The 15,566-nt window shown below is 42.0% G+C and overlaps 1 protein-coding gene across 1 annotated transcript in view; it reads left to right on the top strand.

Moving 5' to 3' along the window:
• Positions 1 to 15,566, top strand: part of LOC146060209 (bromodomain and PHD finger-containing protein 3-like) — a 587,893-nt gene that overhangs the window by 6,718 nt on the left and 565,609 nt on the right. Inside the window, 6 exon segments of the mRNA XM_083173193.1 lie at positions 209 to 392; positions 394 to 1,029; positions 1,031 to 1,093; positions 1,095 to 1,331; positions 1,333 to 1,479; positions 1,517 to 1,587. Of these exon segments, the coding sequence (XP_083029319.1) occupies positions 264 to 392; positions 394 to 1,029; positions 1,031 to 1,093; positions 1,095 to 1,331; positions 1,333 to 1,479; positions 1,517 to 1,587 (1,283 nt within the window). The 5' untranslated portion in view covers positions 209 to 263.

The raw sequence follows: 15,566 nt of genomic DNA, 5'->3' as shown, positions 1-15,566 counted from the left end.
CTCTCTCTCTCTCTCTCTCTCTCTCTCTCTCTCTCTCTCTCTCTCTCTCTCTCTCTCTCTCTCTCTCTCTCTCTTCTCTCTCGCGCTCTCTCTCCCATGTTTCATTCCCAGAACATTGGCCTTTTTTGTTCTTTAACAGTAAACCAATTTAGCATTGTAATTTTGAAGTGTCACTTTCTTCTTATGTAGGTTTTGTTTTCCTTTATAGGAACTACATTGAACAGACATGAGAAAGCCACGCCGTAAGGCACATCAAGGTGTTGATGGACAGCAATCAACCTCTCCTTGTTGTTTTTCAGTTCCCGACCCGAGAGACTCTGACATATGCTCAAGCACAGCGCATGGTAGATGTTGAAATAGAAGGTCGTCTTCACAGAATTAGTATATTTGACCCCTCTTCGGATTGTCTCAGAGGATGAACTTACAGCTCAACACATAACAGAATGCAACAGCAACAAGGAGAATAATGAGTTGACTCTTTCTATAAATTGTAGAAAACGTGACCTTTGCCCAAACATGATGTTAGCACTGCTCTTCAACAGCTGCCACAACACTTTATACAGGGTATTGGAGCAAATGTATGTTGAAAGTTCACAAGAGACCACTTTTTTGTCTGACACCCTTTACCGCTATATTGAGCGCCCATTGGAAGAGATTGATAAGGATGTTGAGTATGATCTTGATGAAGTAGATCTTGCATGGCTGGATATTATCAATGATAAACGTCGTAAAGATGGTTTTTCTATGGTATCTGCTGACACATTTGAACTGCTATTGGATAGGTTGGAAAAAGATTCTTACCTGCAGAATCGACGAATATGTGTGACACATGCCTCTATTGATGAAAATGCGTTCTGTTGCGTATGCTTAGATGAAGAATGTCACAATAGCAATGCCATATTATTTTGCGATCTATGTAACCTTGCAGTCCACCAAGAGTGCTATGGTGTACCATACATACCTGAAGGACAGTGGCTCTGCCGTTGCTGTTTGCAGTCTCCCTCAGAACCTGTCAGTTGTGTGCTTTGTCCCCAACCAGGGTGGTGCTTTTAAACAGACTAGTGATGGAAGATGGGCACACGTGGTATGTGCCAATTTGGGTTCCAGAAGTATGCTTTGCCAACACTGTGTTTTTAGAGCCTGTTGAAGGTGTGGATAATATTCCACCTGCTCGGTGGAGGCTGACATGTTACATTTGTAAACAAAAAGGACATGGGGCAGCAATTCAATGTCACAAGGTAAACTGCTATACAGCATTTCATGTCACATGTGCCCAAAGGGCTGGATTGTTTATGAAGGTGGAACCATTAAGTGAGACTGGACTGAATGGGTGGACACACTTTTACTGTGCGCAAAACTGTATATTGTGAAGCCCACTACCCACCAGACATTCAGAAGAAAGAATCCTCCAAAAGTGATTTGAAGAGGGGTCGAAAGATCAGGCTATGGTAACAAATGCAGACAACAAAACTAAGAAGGGTAGTGTGAAAAAATTCTTGGGAAACTGTGTGCAAAGGAAAGAGGAGAGCTTGTGCGTAGAAGAGGTCCTATGCCACTTATGACTATCATGCAGATTCCTTTATGTAGGTAGTTGATGAGAACATAGACAACCTTTCCTGAAGTTGCCTGTTTTTATATTTACTTCATCTGATTCTCGTACATCTGTTTTTCTTTGGTGCACCATTTTTATTAAATGTTCTTTCTAATTGCATACCCTCATCTATCGTAGCATGGTATATCCATCCAATCCCCCTTGAGCTGCCCAGGACCTTCCCCTGTGGCTGCATTGCATGTCACCCCGCTCCCCACCCCGGGGGGGGCGGGGTCCGAATCAGGAGATAATGTCTAGCACATATGATTACTGGGTCCGTGGATTAGATGTCAAAACACCTCCGATTTGGCCAGTTTTTATCTGATCTGTGGACCTGATCTGTCAGTATCTGATGAAAACAAATCGAAATGTGGTGTGGAGGGGCCTTTATATTGACTGTATTTATATTACACTTCAATGTCTGGTACTTGTGTATCATCATAGCGCCCACTTTTCATACCCCACTATCAACAAGTGTGGTGAGCGCAGTCAGGGCCCACGGAAAATGAGCCCAAAGCGTGGCGAGCCCCGCGAGGGGACGCAGAATACAGGTCAAGTAATCCGCATCCGCTTGCCACTCTTCGGGCTTGTTGTTCGCTGTCCCGGCTGGGGCTCACTACGCTAGCCACGCTTCGGGCTCGGTACTCGCCACACTTTACAAAATCAACTCCACACAGACGTGGATAGTGGGGGTATGAAAAGGACATGAGGACACTTTCCGCGTCCCCTTGCTGTGGCTCTCTGCGCTCGCACGTTTTGGGGTGAAGTGTATAGTGGGGGTGTGCTAAATCGCATTGCATCGCATTGACGTGGATAGTGGGGGTGTGCTAAATCGCATACGCGGCCAGGGGGTGCAGTGAAAATGAACTAGTAAGATCGCAAATTGCATGCAATTACGCTGAATAGGGCACTAAGCTATTTGCTTAGTGGCTGCCGGGATAATACATAAGTACCCAATATCTAAACAAAAACAGTGCATTAATATAACCCTGATTAGCAAACCATATATAAAACAAAGCTTTTATAGAAGATCCCTTTCATAAATCCAAACTGTTTCAAATCTACTCACTATAGTAATGCCAGCATTGAACTCTTAGTTTACACCTTTCTGATGCTAGGCCTTTGGATGAGGTAATCCTTAATAAATAAGGAAATCCTGATTTATAAAAGCTGTAGTTGATTTTTCACTTTCCAAGCAGGCTTATATTATGTGTATATATAGGGAAACTCAGGGAGGACAGAAACCTCCTGGGAAGCAGAAGGGGAAAAGCCTACTAGTTCATTTTTATTATGAATACAGACTGTGTAAATGGGACCTCACAAGTCTGGCTTTTTACGTTTTAAGCAGAAGGTGTCAGAAAAATTACCACAAACTTTATTGTATTCTTTATCAAAGCCTTCCTTTTTATATTGACTCTTTGTTTTATAAATGTATTGTTTAGCCACAATATCAGTCTTTTTTTTGTAATGATATAGCAATTTTGATCTTGTGGGAGCCATAAATAAGGAGAATGTAGCAAATATGTGCATAGTACAGCTTTGCTTCAGTCATGCCAAACAGCCCTTCTCAGGGCTTTGCCTAGAAGTTCCATTTTGCTCCGTATACAGACTCATTCACACACATATCAAATTAATTAGCAGAGTTATGCCTTCAATTGTGTATGACCCTTCGCTCTGTATTACTGTTGGAGCTAATGTGGTAGAGCATACTTGCCTACCTTACCCTCTCCATGAGGGGGAAAATAATCTGGGGTAGATTTATTTTGCTCGGTGAAGTGATAAAATGTCTGGTTTTTATCACCGGCCAATTAGCTTCTACCTGTCATTTTTCAAACCACACCTGTAACTTCACAGGTAGGAGCTGATTGGCTGGTGATATAAACCAGACACTTTATCTCTTCACCAAGCTTAATAAAGCTTAATAAATCTGCCCCTCAGTTCCTGTGGTGAAACACCTTTCTTATCCATTAACTAGCTCCCCACAGGTGATGGCAATCATACATTACCAAGGAAGTCCAGGAACTGAGCATTTTCTCCCTCATAGGGCAGTATTCAATGAGAAAGTTCTCCGTGCATGGAGAGCGTTTTATTTAGCTCTCCATGCACTCTCCATGTTCCGGAGCCTCCTGCTCCCACTATTCAATGTATTGAAGACTCGCCGCCACTCGCGGCGAGTCTTAACCCCTGCAGCGGACGAGCGGCAGGGAGCTGGCAGGGAGCCGGGGGACGGAAGCAGCCAGAGAGATTATAGTCTCCCTGGCTGCTCCAGAAGAATGTGGAGGGGAGGGGGGCTCTCCGGGACCCAGGCAGTACAGGCTGCCCCCCCCCCCTATAGCCAGCGCGGGACCCAGTATTCACTGCACCCGATCGTGCATATTAACGATGGGGTGCAGTGAATATATGAATATGTAATGAGCGGCTCGAGCGCTCCGGCCCCCTGCTGGCTGCACTGTGTAAAAAAATAAATAAAAAAAAAATTAAAAAAAATATTTTTTTTTAAATTAAATATATATTCATGTGCTAAAAGAACATGAATAAAAATAACATGCCCCTTCACAGGAAAAAAAAACTGATTTTTTTGACACCAAAATTAAAAAAAAACCTTTTAGTTTAAAAGTTCACATTCCAGCTCCCCATCAAAAGATGGAGAATTGCTACACGGAGAGACACGGAGAAAATCACTTAGAAAGACGGAGAATATTTCACATTGAATAGGGTTGCTCGCTTTTGGAGAGCAAAATGCTCAGTCCAAGGCGAACAAAGCACAAATTCTCCACAAAACACGGAGAACTTTTCTCATTGAATACTGCCCATAGAGAGGGTCAGGTAGGCAAGTACAAATCAGAGTCCACATAGATAGTAAACGATACAAGTGAATTTTTATTTTCCAAAAACACTTGTCAACATTTTCATGTGTTCACCTCTGCAATGTGGACCTTTTTGTCCATTTTAGCCTGTCTACCTAAAATTCACTATGGTGTTTGATAAATGAGCCACCATTAATGATTTTGATTTTTATACATTTTTCAGGATAGGAAAAAGAGAAAATATTATTTATGCAGTGATTTGAAGGTTTAGTATTTAAGTATTTCCTGTTAGACACTCTTGCGATCACGTCACATCACTCTGGGCTACATTAAATTCATATTTCCAACTGTAATTAAAATGTATTTTATTTATTGGTGATATTGCAAATGGAATTGAGGGTAAAATGTGCCTTTTTGCAGATGACACAAAGGTATGCAACAGGGTAGACACACCAGGAGGGGTAAATCAAATGATTGATGATCTAGGTAGATTAGAGGAAAGGTCAAGAGCATGGCAACTACGGTTTAATGCCCCAAAAAACTTAAAATCATGCACTTGGGTCGCAAAAATCCAAAGACTAAATATAATATAAATGGCACTATATTGGAAACTACTGAGGAAGAGAGGGATCTAGGTGTAACTATTTCAGGGAACTTAAAGGCAAGTAGGCAATGTAACAAAGCAATGAAGAAGGCAAGTCAGATGCTTGGTTGCATAGGGTGAGGTATCAGCAGTAGAAAGAAGTAATAATGCCACTGTATAGGTCATTGGCATGACCTAATCTAGAGTATTGTGTTCAGTTCTGGAGGCCATATCTCCAGAAGGATATAAAAACATTAGAGACTGTACAAAGAAGGGCAACTAAAATGGTGTATATATGTATACTTTAAAGCAGAGAAGGGAAAGGGGGGACATGATAGAAACTTTCAAATATATCAAGGGTTTTAACAAGGTACAAGTGGGAGACATTCTTCACAGGAAGAGGAGCAGCAGAACACGAGGACATGCACTGAAACTAGAGGGAGGAAGATTCAGGGGAAATTTGAGGAAGAATTACTTCACAGAAAGAGTAGTAGATAAGTGGAATAGTCTCCCATCAGAGGTGGTAGAGGCAAATACAGTAGTACAATTTAAACATGCTTGGGATAGGCATATTGATATCCTTACAAAAAAAATAAGGATCAAATATGGTTTGAGGTAACATGTTTAAAAAAGGGGCAGATTAGATGGGCCAAGTGGTTCTTATCTGCCGTCAAATTCTATGTTTCTATGCCCACTTAAGGGCCCCATACATCAGCAATTAATTGTGACAATTTTCAGATATGGAGATGATTGCCACAATTAATTTTAGATTGCCCTTTTGGCAATCCCAATCACAATCGCCAATCGATTGCTTAATCAGGTTTTTAAACATGTTTAATAATCTGGTATTATCTGCAGATCTTTTTTAGATGTGTGGGCATTCCCAATTAGTTTTCTTCATCTATTTACATTATGAACAGCTGAAATGACAATCGATTGGGGCAATTTCCAGATATGAAGATGCAATCTTTAGATGGAAAAATCTGCCGATCACTGAAAAAATCTGTAATGTGTGGGCAAAGTCGGATAGATCTGAAAATCCATTTATCTGGCCAAAATATCCCAATATCTGAAAATCCATAAATTGTGATTGCTGATGTATGGGGCCCATTAATTGCTAAACACTCTTGCTCTACATTTGAATACTTACACTCTCTGGGCAGTAATTTATGGCAAACGTTGAGGAGGGGCTTATCCTCTCCATCTACCTCTTGGCAAAGGACTGCTCCTAATCCTATCCCAGAGGCATCCATCTGTAACACAGTGGGGGGTATTCAATGCTGCAGCGAGCGGCCGGCGAGGGGGTTAAACAGCGAGGATTGCAGAAAACCAGCGATCCTCGCTGTTTAACCCCCGCGCCGGCCGCTCGCTCTATTCAACGTTCTGGGGAAATCCTCGCCGTCACAGGACAGCGAGAATTCCCCAAAACAGCGAGACCCGCGGCTACTGCAGAAAACTCGCAGTTTTTAGCCGCGAGTCTCGCTGATTCTGGAGCCGCATCCACCAATTCTCCCTCGCTCAAAAAACGGAGCAAGGGGGAATTGCTGTATGGGGAGGGTGTGTTGAATGCTGTCAGGGTGAGTGGTGACAGCGAGCAGGAAGACCTGCTCACTGTCAGCACTCGCAAACTGCATTGAATACCTGCCATTGTTTTTTTAAAGTCAGGAGCTTGCACGACAGGCTAGGTACACAAAGCTTGACTTAAATCTTGCCAAGCAATTTCCACTGGTCTAGTCCACGTTATTTTGTCTGGAGACTTTTATTTTGAAGACATTCGGTTAGTGTAGCCACTCTAATGGTGAAATCACAAATGAACCTGTGATAATATCCCACCAGACCAAGAAATGTACTAAGTTGTGACTTACATTTAGATTTAGACCAGGTGAGGACTGCTTCTATTTTTCTAGGATGAGGTTTAAGCTGTCATCTGCCCACAATGTACCACAAATACTTGGCTTCCACCATACCAATGGCAGTGTTGGTAGTAAACCTGTGTACCCGTAGAGACTTTAAAATGGCCTCCACTCAGAGCTAAAAATAACAATGTTGCTTAAATATGCAGCCGCACAGAGTAGCACTGATGGTGTAATGGTTAGCATTACTGCCTCACAGTGCTGAGGTCATGGGTTCGACTACCACCATGGCCCTAACTATGTGGAGTATGTATTGTCACCCCGTGCTTTCGTGAGTTCACTCCGGGTACACCGGTTTCCTCCCACAATCCAAAAATATACTGGTAGGTTAATTGGCTTCCAACAAAATTAAGCTAAGAGTAAATGTGTGTGCATGTACATGTGGTAGGGAATATAGGTTGTAAGCTCCACTTGGGCAGGGACTAATGTGAATTTTCAAATCTTCTCTGTAAAGCGTTGCGGAATGTTTGCGCGTTAGATGTGGGACCGCTGCAACTTATTCAGATCACTCTGGAAGGTTGCTGGGGCACCATGTAAACCAAATAGCAGCACTTTCTACTGGAATAAGCCCCCTGGGCTAGAGAAGGCTGTTTTTTGCCTTAGCAGCTTCTGTTAAGGGTATCTGCCAATAACCTTTTGTTAAATCAAGTGTAGTAAGATACTGACTATTGGCTAAATTTTCTACCAACTCATCAACCTGGGGCATAGGGTAAAAATTAAACCGGGAAACTTGATTTAGTTTACGCAAGTCTTTGCAGAACCATAACGCATTTGAAGGCTTGGGTACTAAGACAATTGGATTATTCCACTCACTGGTGGAATCATCTATAACCCCTCTCTCTACCACCTCTTGCTTTACCGTTGCCCGCTTTTGCTTTGGGTATGCGATATGGCCTTTGTTTAATGACCACCCCAGATGGAGTCACGGCATCATGTTGGTTGATCTCTGTCTTTCGCGGAATGGCAGACTACACATCTGCATAGCGCTTCACTAAGTTCATCACTTCCTGTATCTGTCCAGGAGGTAAGCGTGACTTCAATGTGTACCTGGCATTCTGGAACCTTTTTAGCTATCAAAGAGGGCTGACTTGCACAAGGTCTTAACAGGTTTACATGGTAGATTTGTACCTCCCTCCTTCTACCCTCATGTTGGACTTTGTAAGTGATTGGTCCTACCTCATTTGTGATCTCATAAGTGCCCTGCCGTTGTGAATACATTTTACTTTCTGTGGTGGGTACAAATACTAGCACTTTGTCTCCCGGGTTAAAATACCGATTGACTGAGGTAACCTCATACCTTTTTTGTTTTTGACAATTTGGATTTGTTTGTTCAGGAGTGGCGCAATTTGCCTTATATGGCCTTACAATTGGGACACAAACTAAATAGGGTCCTGACACAGTTGTTCTTACCACCGTTCTATTAAGATATCCAGAATCCCTTTGGGCTGTCTCCCATAGTGTAGCTCAAAGGGAGTAAACCATGTAGAGGATTGCGGTACCTCTCTGACCACGAACAGCAAATAAGGTAGGAGCAGATGCCTGTCTCATGTTTCTTGTGACACTGCCCTCTTTATCATTTGCTTAATGGTTTGATTAAACTATCTACCAAACAAGCCACGGATCATATACAAGAAAGCAAGAAACCTCAGACAGGAACTAATCTCCAGTTTCTCCAAATCAGAACCAAATCAATAACGAGGAGGCACAAATGGCTTCCACTTCTGTTTACAATGTAAAGCATTCAAAAACATGGATAAAATGTAAACCAAACCATTAAAAACCTTTACTTCAAATACAACAAAAAAAGAATACCCAATCAAGAAACCTATATCATGTAAAACAGAAGGCGTCATCTATCTGCTATGCTGCCCCTGTGGCCAAACCAAGAGACAACTTTAAATCAGGCTCTTGGAGCATATTTACAATATCAAAAGAGGATTGACAACCCACAGTCTATCAAATCACTTTGCTTTGGTACACAATAAGAACCCAAAAGGTCTGCAGTTCATGGGCATTGCCAAAGTAGAACATCATTGGAGAGGCAGAGACTTGGTAAAATCACTAAAACAAACGGAATCCAAGTGGATATTCGAGTTACAAACATTATGCCCTAAGGGAATGAACATTGATTTTGAACTTAAATCCTTTTTATAACCATGATTATTTTTATAACCATGCTAATTTTTTCATTTATTCTTCTCAATCTGTTACTGAACTATTTTTTCTATTTCCTCTTCAGAATTTTCTTCCTCAAAGCATCTGCTTTTTTTTTTTTTCATATCAAACAAATTGCTAAGCACATAACAATGGAACATGTGCTTCCCACCACTTTTTGGTGTCCATTTCCGTTTTTATGCAAATACAGTTTTTTAAAAGTTTTTTTTTTTTTTTAAATGAAAATAAAGTTTTTTTTCATGATATAAAGCATGGGTCCTCAAACTGCGGCCCTCCAGATGTTGTGAAACTACAAATCCCAGCATGCCTTGCCACAGTTTAACACTCCCTTATAGTAAAACTGTGACAAGGTATGCTGGGATTTGTAGTTTCACAACATCTGGAGGACCGCAGTTTGAGGACCCATGATATAAAGAAAGAAACAGCAGCACCATTTTTATCTTGAAAAAGTGCTTCATGCACGAAACGCGTCGCCCCCGCTGCCCACCGTGAAGAACCTGCCATCCCGTGCAAACAGCCCATTTCTTCAAGCCACAGAACACGTCTTGCAAGTTACATTACCTATCAGCGGGCGCCGGCAGGACAGAGGAGAGGAAGAAGCTGCTTTACAACACACTCTGCCACAAGCACCTCCCGTCGAACCCCGACCTCTCCCATCATAGGTAGGGAAAGCGCAGGTCATGGACAATTTAACCACTCTATTAAGAGTGTAAACATTATTATAACCACACAATTTTTCTTTTCAGGTGTTTTGATAGCCACACTTTTTTTTTCTTTGTTTTTCTTTTCCTTTCTTTCTTTCTATTGTCATTCTATATCATTCCTTTTATTACCTAGCGCTCACCCACTACTTCTTAACTATTTAAATTTAATTGAGCTGCTCTTACTACAATACAGTGCCAAATGAAATTTGTTATAACCTATCTACCAGGCTATCTGTTTGCGGGTGATACTCTGAGGTGGTAAACCTTACTTTTAACAACTGGCTTAAATCCTCTTTTTTTTTTTTTATTTAACTTTTTTCAAAGAACAAACATTTGTCAGAGACATTGCAGAATTCCAGAAAAACAATATTTGCATTATGTTCAAACAGATTCGGTAAGAAATGATTAATCAATGTATTCTTATAGAAACAACTTGATTAATTTGACATCTCGATTTATTTGACATATATGAAATTATACATTTCATCTTACATTCCCAATGGGTCAAGCTTGAAACTGTTAAAATCCACAGTATAAAGCCAAATTGGGGTAACATATTACTGATCGCGGAGAGAAATATATAATAGATTATGTGCTGTTAGATATACCTAAATCACTGACAAATAAAATACACTAGATGTCTTGACGCACCGGGTAAAAAGGGAGGGGGGGTTAAAATCAGCTGCAATTATGATTTTCGATTCTTATTTCTTTAGTGTCTTAAACTATATCTGGGTTATTCCCGGAAAGAAGAATAACACTATCTGGACCTCAACGGCACTCAGTAGTGTATTGATAAGTAATCGCCATTTACGATGAAATGAGCGGGTCCCATTTCGGGGATATAGTCTAGCATATTTCCACTCATAATACACTATCTGTAGCAATTTTTGTTTTAACATTAGTAATAATGGAGCAGATTTCTTTTTCCAATATAAAAGTATACACTTTCTTGCTACAGTAAGTATAGTTATAAGGAGGGGAATGGAGCATTTTTCAACCTTCTCCATGGGCCAAGTGTGAAAATTCAAACCCATGAGCGCTGCCGGATCATAAGTAAACGTTACTTCGAACATCTCAGAGACATACCGCAAAACCTGATGTCAGAATTTCTTAAGTTTATAGCAGTCCCACATGGAGTGGGCATAGTCTGCTTTAGTTACTCCACATTTTAAACAGTGCCCTTGTTTGTCTACCACCATAAATCGTCTACGATATGAAGTAATATAAGCTCTATGGATAGTCTGAACATATACTTCCTGGTAATACATTAATGTCAAACATTTCCTTGTGATATTCTGTAATTTTGTGATATCCTCAAGGCTTCTTATAGAAGGAATGTCCAGTTTCCATCTGTATACCAGTTACTCCCATTGGGAATTGGTTGAGTGAGTTGACGTTGTCAGGAGTCTGTATAAATATTGTAGTTTATATGAATGTGAGAGCAAATATACTAATAATAAGTCAATTGTCTTTGTTTGAGACAATAAAGGTGTGGTTTTAGGTAAAGGACCTAATGAATTTTGTTTCTGTAAAAAAATGTCGAACTTGAAAATACATAAATCTATTATTATTTGGTATTGCATATTTTTCAACTAAAGTCTGAAATGAGGAGACAGTGCCTCCTGGGTCAAACACTTTATATGAAGTGTCTAGACCTTTTGAACCAGGGATTTTCCAAAGAGGGTATAAAAGATGGGTTTCCCCATATTGGAATAAAATAAGAGTACCTTATATCTCTAGGTAATGTTCTATTTGTGCCAGTCCAAACTGCATATGTATCCTTAAATAGTACATGGGATTTTATGACTAGTGGAATATCTGTTTTTATAGTCTGAACCAGAGCTGCCGGAGCATTTAACAACCAGTCGCTAATGTATCTAAAAAATATAGCTGATGTATAGGCCTTAATATCAGGATAACCTACTGTTGGCCACCTTCCGTTTTTTGGGACCGTAGTTTGAGTTTAGCAATCCTAGGGCATTTTATTGCGCCATAAAAACCTTGAAAAGATGGCTTCTACTTTTAAAATATCACTGTTCTTCAATGCTAATGGAAGCATTTGCATGCAATAAAGGAGCTTTGGGAAAACTATCGATTGTATTACTGCCAGACGACCTAATAAAGATAATGGAATTTCACTCCATGATTCTAGTTTTGTGGAGATATCTGAAATTACCTGTGAAAAGTTAAGATCATATAATTTTATTAGATCAGCAGTCATTTTTATACTAAGGTATTTGAAGTGTGATGACGTTATAGCAAAAGGGATATTCAGTGATTTTAAAACATCTGGGTTATAATTTCCTAACGGTAGCAGCTCAGACTTGGACAATTTTATTTTATACCCGGGTACTTTTCCAAACAAGTCGACTAGATTTAGTATAGCTGGGATAGTATGTATAGGGTTAGAGATAAAAATTAAAGTGTCATCAGCAAAAAGCTCTATCTTCAGATGTTCTTCACCAATCTTAATACCTTGGATATCGGAAGAGGACCTAATTGCCACTGGCAGTGGTTCAATCGCTATGTCAAACAAAAGTGGGGAAAGAGGACACTCCTGACGTGCACCTCTTCCTAATTGAAAAGGATGCGAATATAGGCCATTACATGATATCAGTGACTTAGGAGAAGAATAGAGAGAACCTATAATTTTAATAAAAACAGAGGGGAAACCAAATTTTTCTAGCGTGCTGACAAGGTGAGGCCACAGCACTAAGTCGAAGGCCTTCTCCGCGTCCAGCGAAAGCACCATATTTGGCAATCCACCGGATGCAGGCAAGGCCCCCGACCCCTGCACAGCGGCCAGCACCCGCCGTACATTCACTACAGCGTGGCGCCCTGCAATGAATCCCGTCTGATCTCTATGTATAATCAGTGGTAATATCGCTTTCAATCTCTCTTCCAATATCTTCGGTAAATTTTTATAATCGCAATTGAGCAGAGCGATTGGTCGATATGATGTTGGTAAGCCTAAATCACGGCCTGGCTTGGGGAGCACCCGAATAATGGCATCTGAGAAATGCACTGGTAGCAGTGTTCCCTCTAAGCTGTGCGCGCGTGCGCGCGCACACAACTTGTCTAGTGTGCGCACATACATTACAACAGAGCGCACAAAGCAGCAGTGGTCCCTTTTTGCAGTTGTGTACTCATTTATTGTGTGTTTCACCCATTAACTAGATTGTGTGTTGTGTTTTCAATGTTTAATATAATTTTGAAGTAAAGTTAACACAAATGCTGAACGTCATTTTCCATTTATATATGTGACGCACAAAAATTTAAATTTCCTTCCAAAGTTACACAGCCAAAAAATCTTGACGCACACAGCCTTCGTAAAATTAGAGGGAACATTGACTGGTAGTTGTCCGGATCTTATTATATAATTTAAAGCAATCTGTCAATGGTTGGTAAAGTTTTTCTCCCATAATCTTGTGAAATTCATTTGAATATCCTTTCAGGACCTGGGGCTTTTGCTAATTTTAACTGGCCTATTGCCCATTTCACCTCTTCGGTTGTTATTGGTTCTTCTAATGTCTGTATAGCAGCATTTGGAATCTGTGGTAAGTCCAGAGATTCCCAAAATGAAGACGGGTAAAGGGATGAAGGTTTATTCAAATGTGACACATTATCCGTCGACTCGTTTGGAGGCACAACCGGTGGTGTATAAAGTGTTTCATAGAAACTCTGCATTTCTTCCAAAATCTGAGTGTCTGAGTCTGTGCTATGGTTCCATCTACCCCAGGGGTCTTCAACCCATGGCCCGCGGGCCACAAGTGGCCCGCTGAGTTGTTTTGAGTGGCCCGCCACCTGTCATTGCCATGTAAAAAAAAAAACCTTCCGCGCTAGTCCCCTTTGCACATGGGACACGCCAGAGGTGAATCATGGTGTGTGGCATAATGTGTAATGGGCATCATGGTGTGTGGCATAATGTGTAATGGGCATTACGGATAAACAGTGTATATTGATTTAAGTAGCCTGTCATTGTTTGGGCTTGATTTGTGAGGCGTACTAGGTCACTGTGTGGGCCTTCATGTTTATATGTCACTGCGGCCTTTAGCCATCCAACTTAAGCGAGGAAAGACAACAACCATTCCTGCTGTAACCAATGTCTGGTCATGCAGGTTGCAAAAGTGAGATGTCAGGTAATGGTTTTCCTGCTAGTTCACACTCTTATAATTAGACAATGCCCCTTAGAATTAGGACACACCTTTTTGGGGCGCGCAATTTCTTCAATATATTATGTATGGGGGAGCTGCATTTTTTTCTGTTCGCACTGGGACCCTAGTTGTCTAGAAATAGCCCTGGTGCTGACTATATTTTGAAAGTGGGGTTTATGTGTATGGGCAGCTGTGCCAACTACAGTATGTATGCGGGGGCTGTGCTGTCTATCTATAAAGGGCTGTGCTTTATGGGGACTGTGATGTCTGTCTAGGAAGAGCTGTGCTAAATACCACAGTAGAGATTAGTGGCCCTCGGGCTTCGTTGAATTTTTTAATGTGGCCCACACTGTCGTAAAGGTTGAAGACCCCTGATCTACCCTCTTCAAAGGGTGTATGGTACAGTATTTGATAACCTAGATCCATTTAGTAAATTTGTTAAAAGCTTACCTACTTTGTTTTTTTTTTCTCTTTCAATGGTCCTGGTGACACAGCTCAACACTGGGATGTAGGAGGGTCCGTATCAGCCAGGCACCTATCCTAAAGCTTTTGGAGGGTGGGCTCCTCCCTTCTGCATCCCAGACTCCTCAGTTCGTGGTAGGTGCCCACTGGAGTGGGTGCTATTCTAAAGGGCTGCCGGAGCAGCTGAAGGATTAGAGTTAGTTAGGAGTTTTTTATTTTATTAACTTTTACACTAGCTAGGTAGGCACAGTGTGAGGATTCTCACTGAATCCTCACACTGACAGCGCAGCAGGAGCTGACAGAAGCGCGTCCTGTCAGCTCGCTGTGCACAGGGGAGACGCTGTCTGGTCTCCCTGTGCAGCGCTTACAGCTTCTATTAAGAAGCTGCCCGGGCTCCGGAGCGCTCTGAAACCGGCTTCACGCTAGGTGGGGATCATGGGGGACAAGCGCTCCGTGATGGCGGCGGCCATTTTCTGCGGAGCTTACACACTGAGCTCCTATATGAGAGGACAGCAGTGTGTTACAGGCATGTTCCAAGTGGTCCCCAGCTGAGGGGGAGACCCTGGAACTTGGAGATCCTGCAATGGGAGCGGCTGTCTGGGGGTGGTTGGCGCCAAGTCACAGACCCTGCAGCAGCAGGGACTTGGTCTCTTCCCTCACTCTGTTTTGGCGCCATTCGGAACGCTTGCAGCGGAGCTGAGCTGGCTGACAGATCCTGGCAGAGTGATTGGATTTCCTGGGCATCGTTTCCCCACATCTGAAGCCTTCAGACAGATAAGTGACTGAGTACATTGGCTCTGTATTAAACGCCTGTACAGTGTGCGCTGTGATTGTGTTACTTTTATATCATGTCTGAGCAACAGTCTGTGGCTTCGGGGGAGGAAGCCCTTAATACATTGAGCGCTTGCAGTGTTTGTACACTGAAATTTGTCCCTGAGCACATGGCCAGGGGGGGCTTGTGTATTACTTGCGCTGCTGTGAGACCCATGGGGAGTGAACCCCAGAGGGTAGAGCAATCGGAGCCTGCGTGGGCCAGTGCCCTGGGCAGGTCTGTGAATGCCTTAGTGCAATTGCTGGACAGGCAGAGTGATGTGTTGGTAGCTTCCCCGATACCTATGTCATCATCTCAGCAGTCCTCTGGCTCCTTGCCTCTGACCCAGGCAGATCCTGGCTT

This window comes from Crinia signifera, chromosome 2, assembly GCF_055691185.1.
Source record: "Crinia signifera chromosome 2, ASM5569118v1, whole genome shotgun sequence".
NCBI classification, from domain to species: Eukaryota; Metazoa; Chordata; class Amphibia; order Anura; family Myobatrachidae; genus Crinia; species Crinia signifera.
Note: the sequence above shows the minus strand (reverse complement) of the source record. Positions and strands in the feature narration are given on the sequence as shown.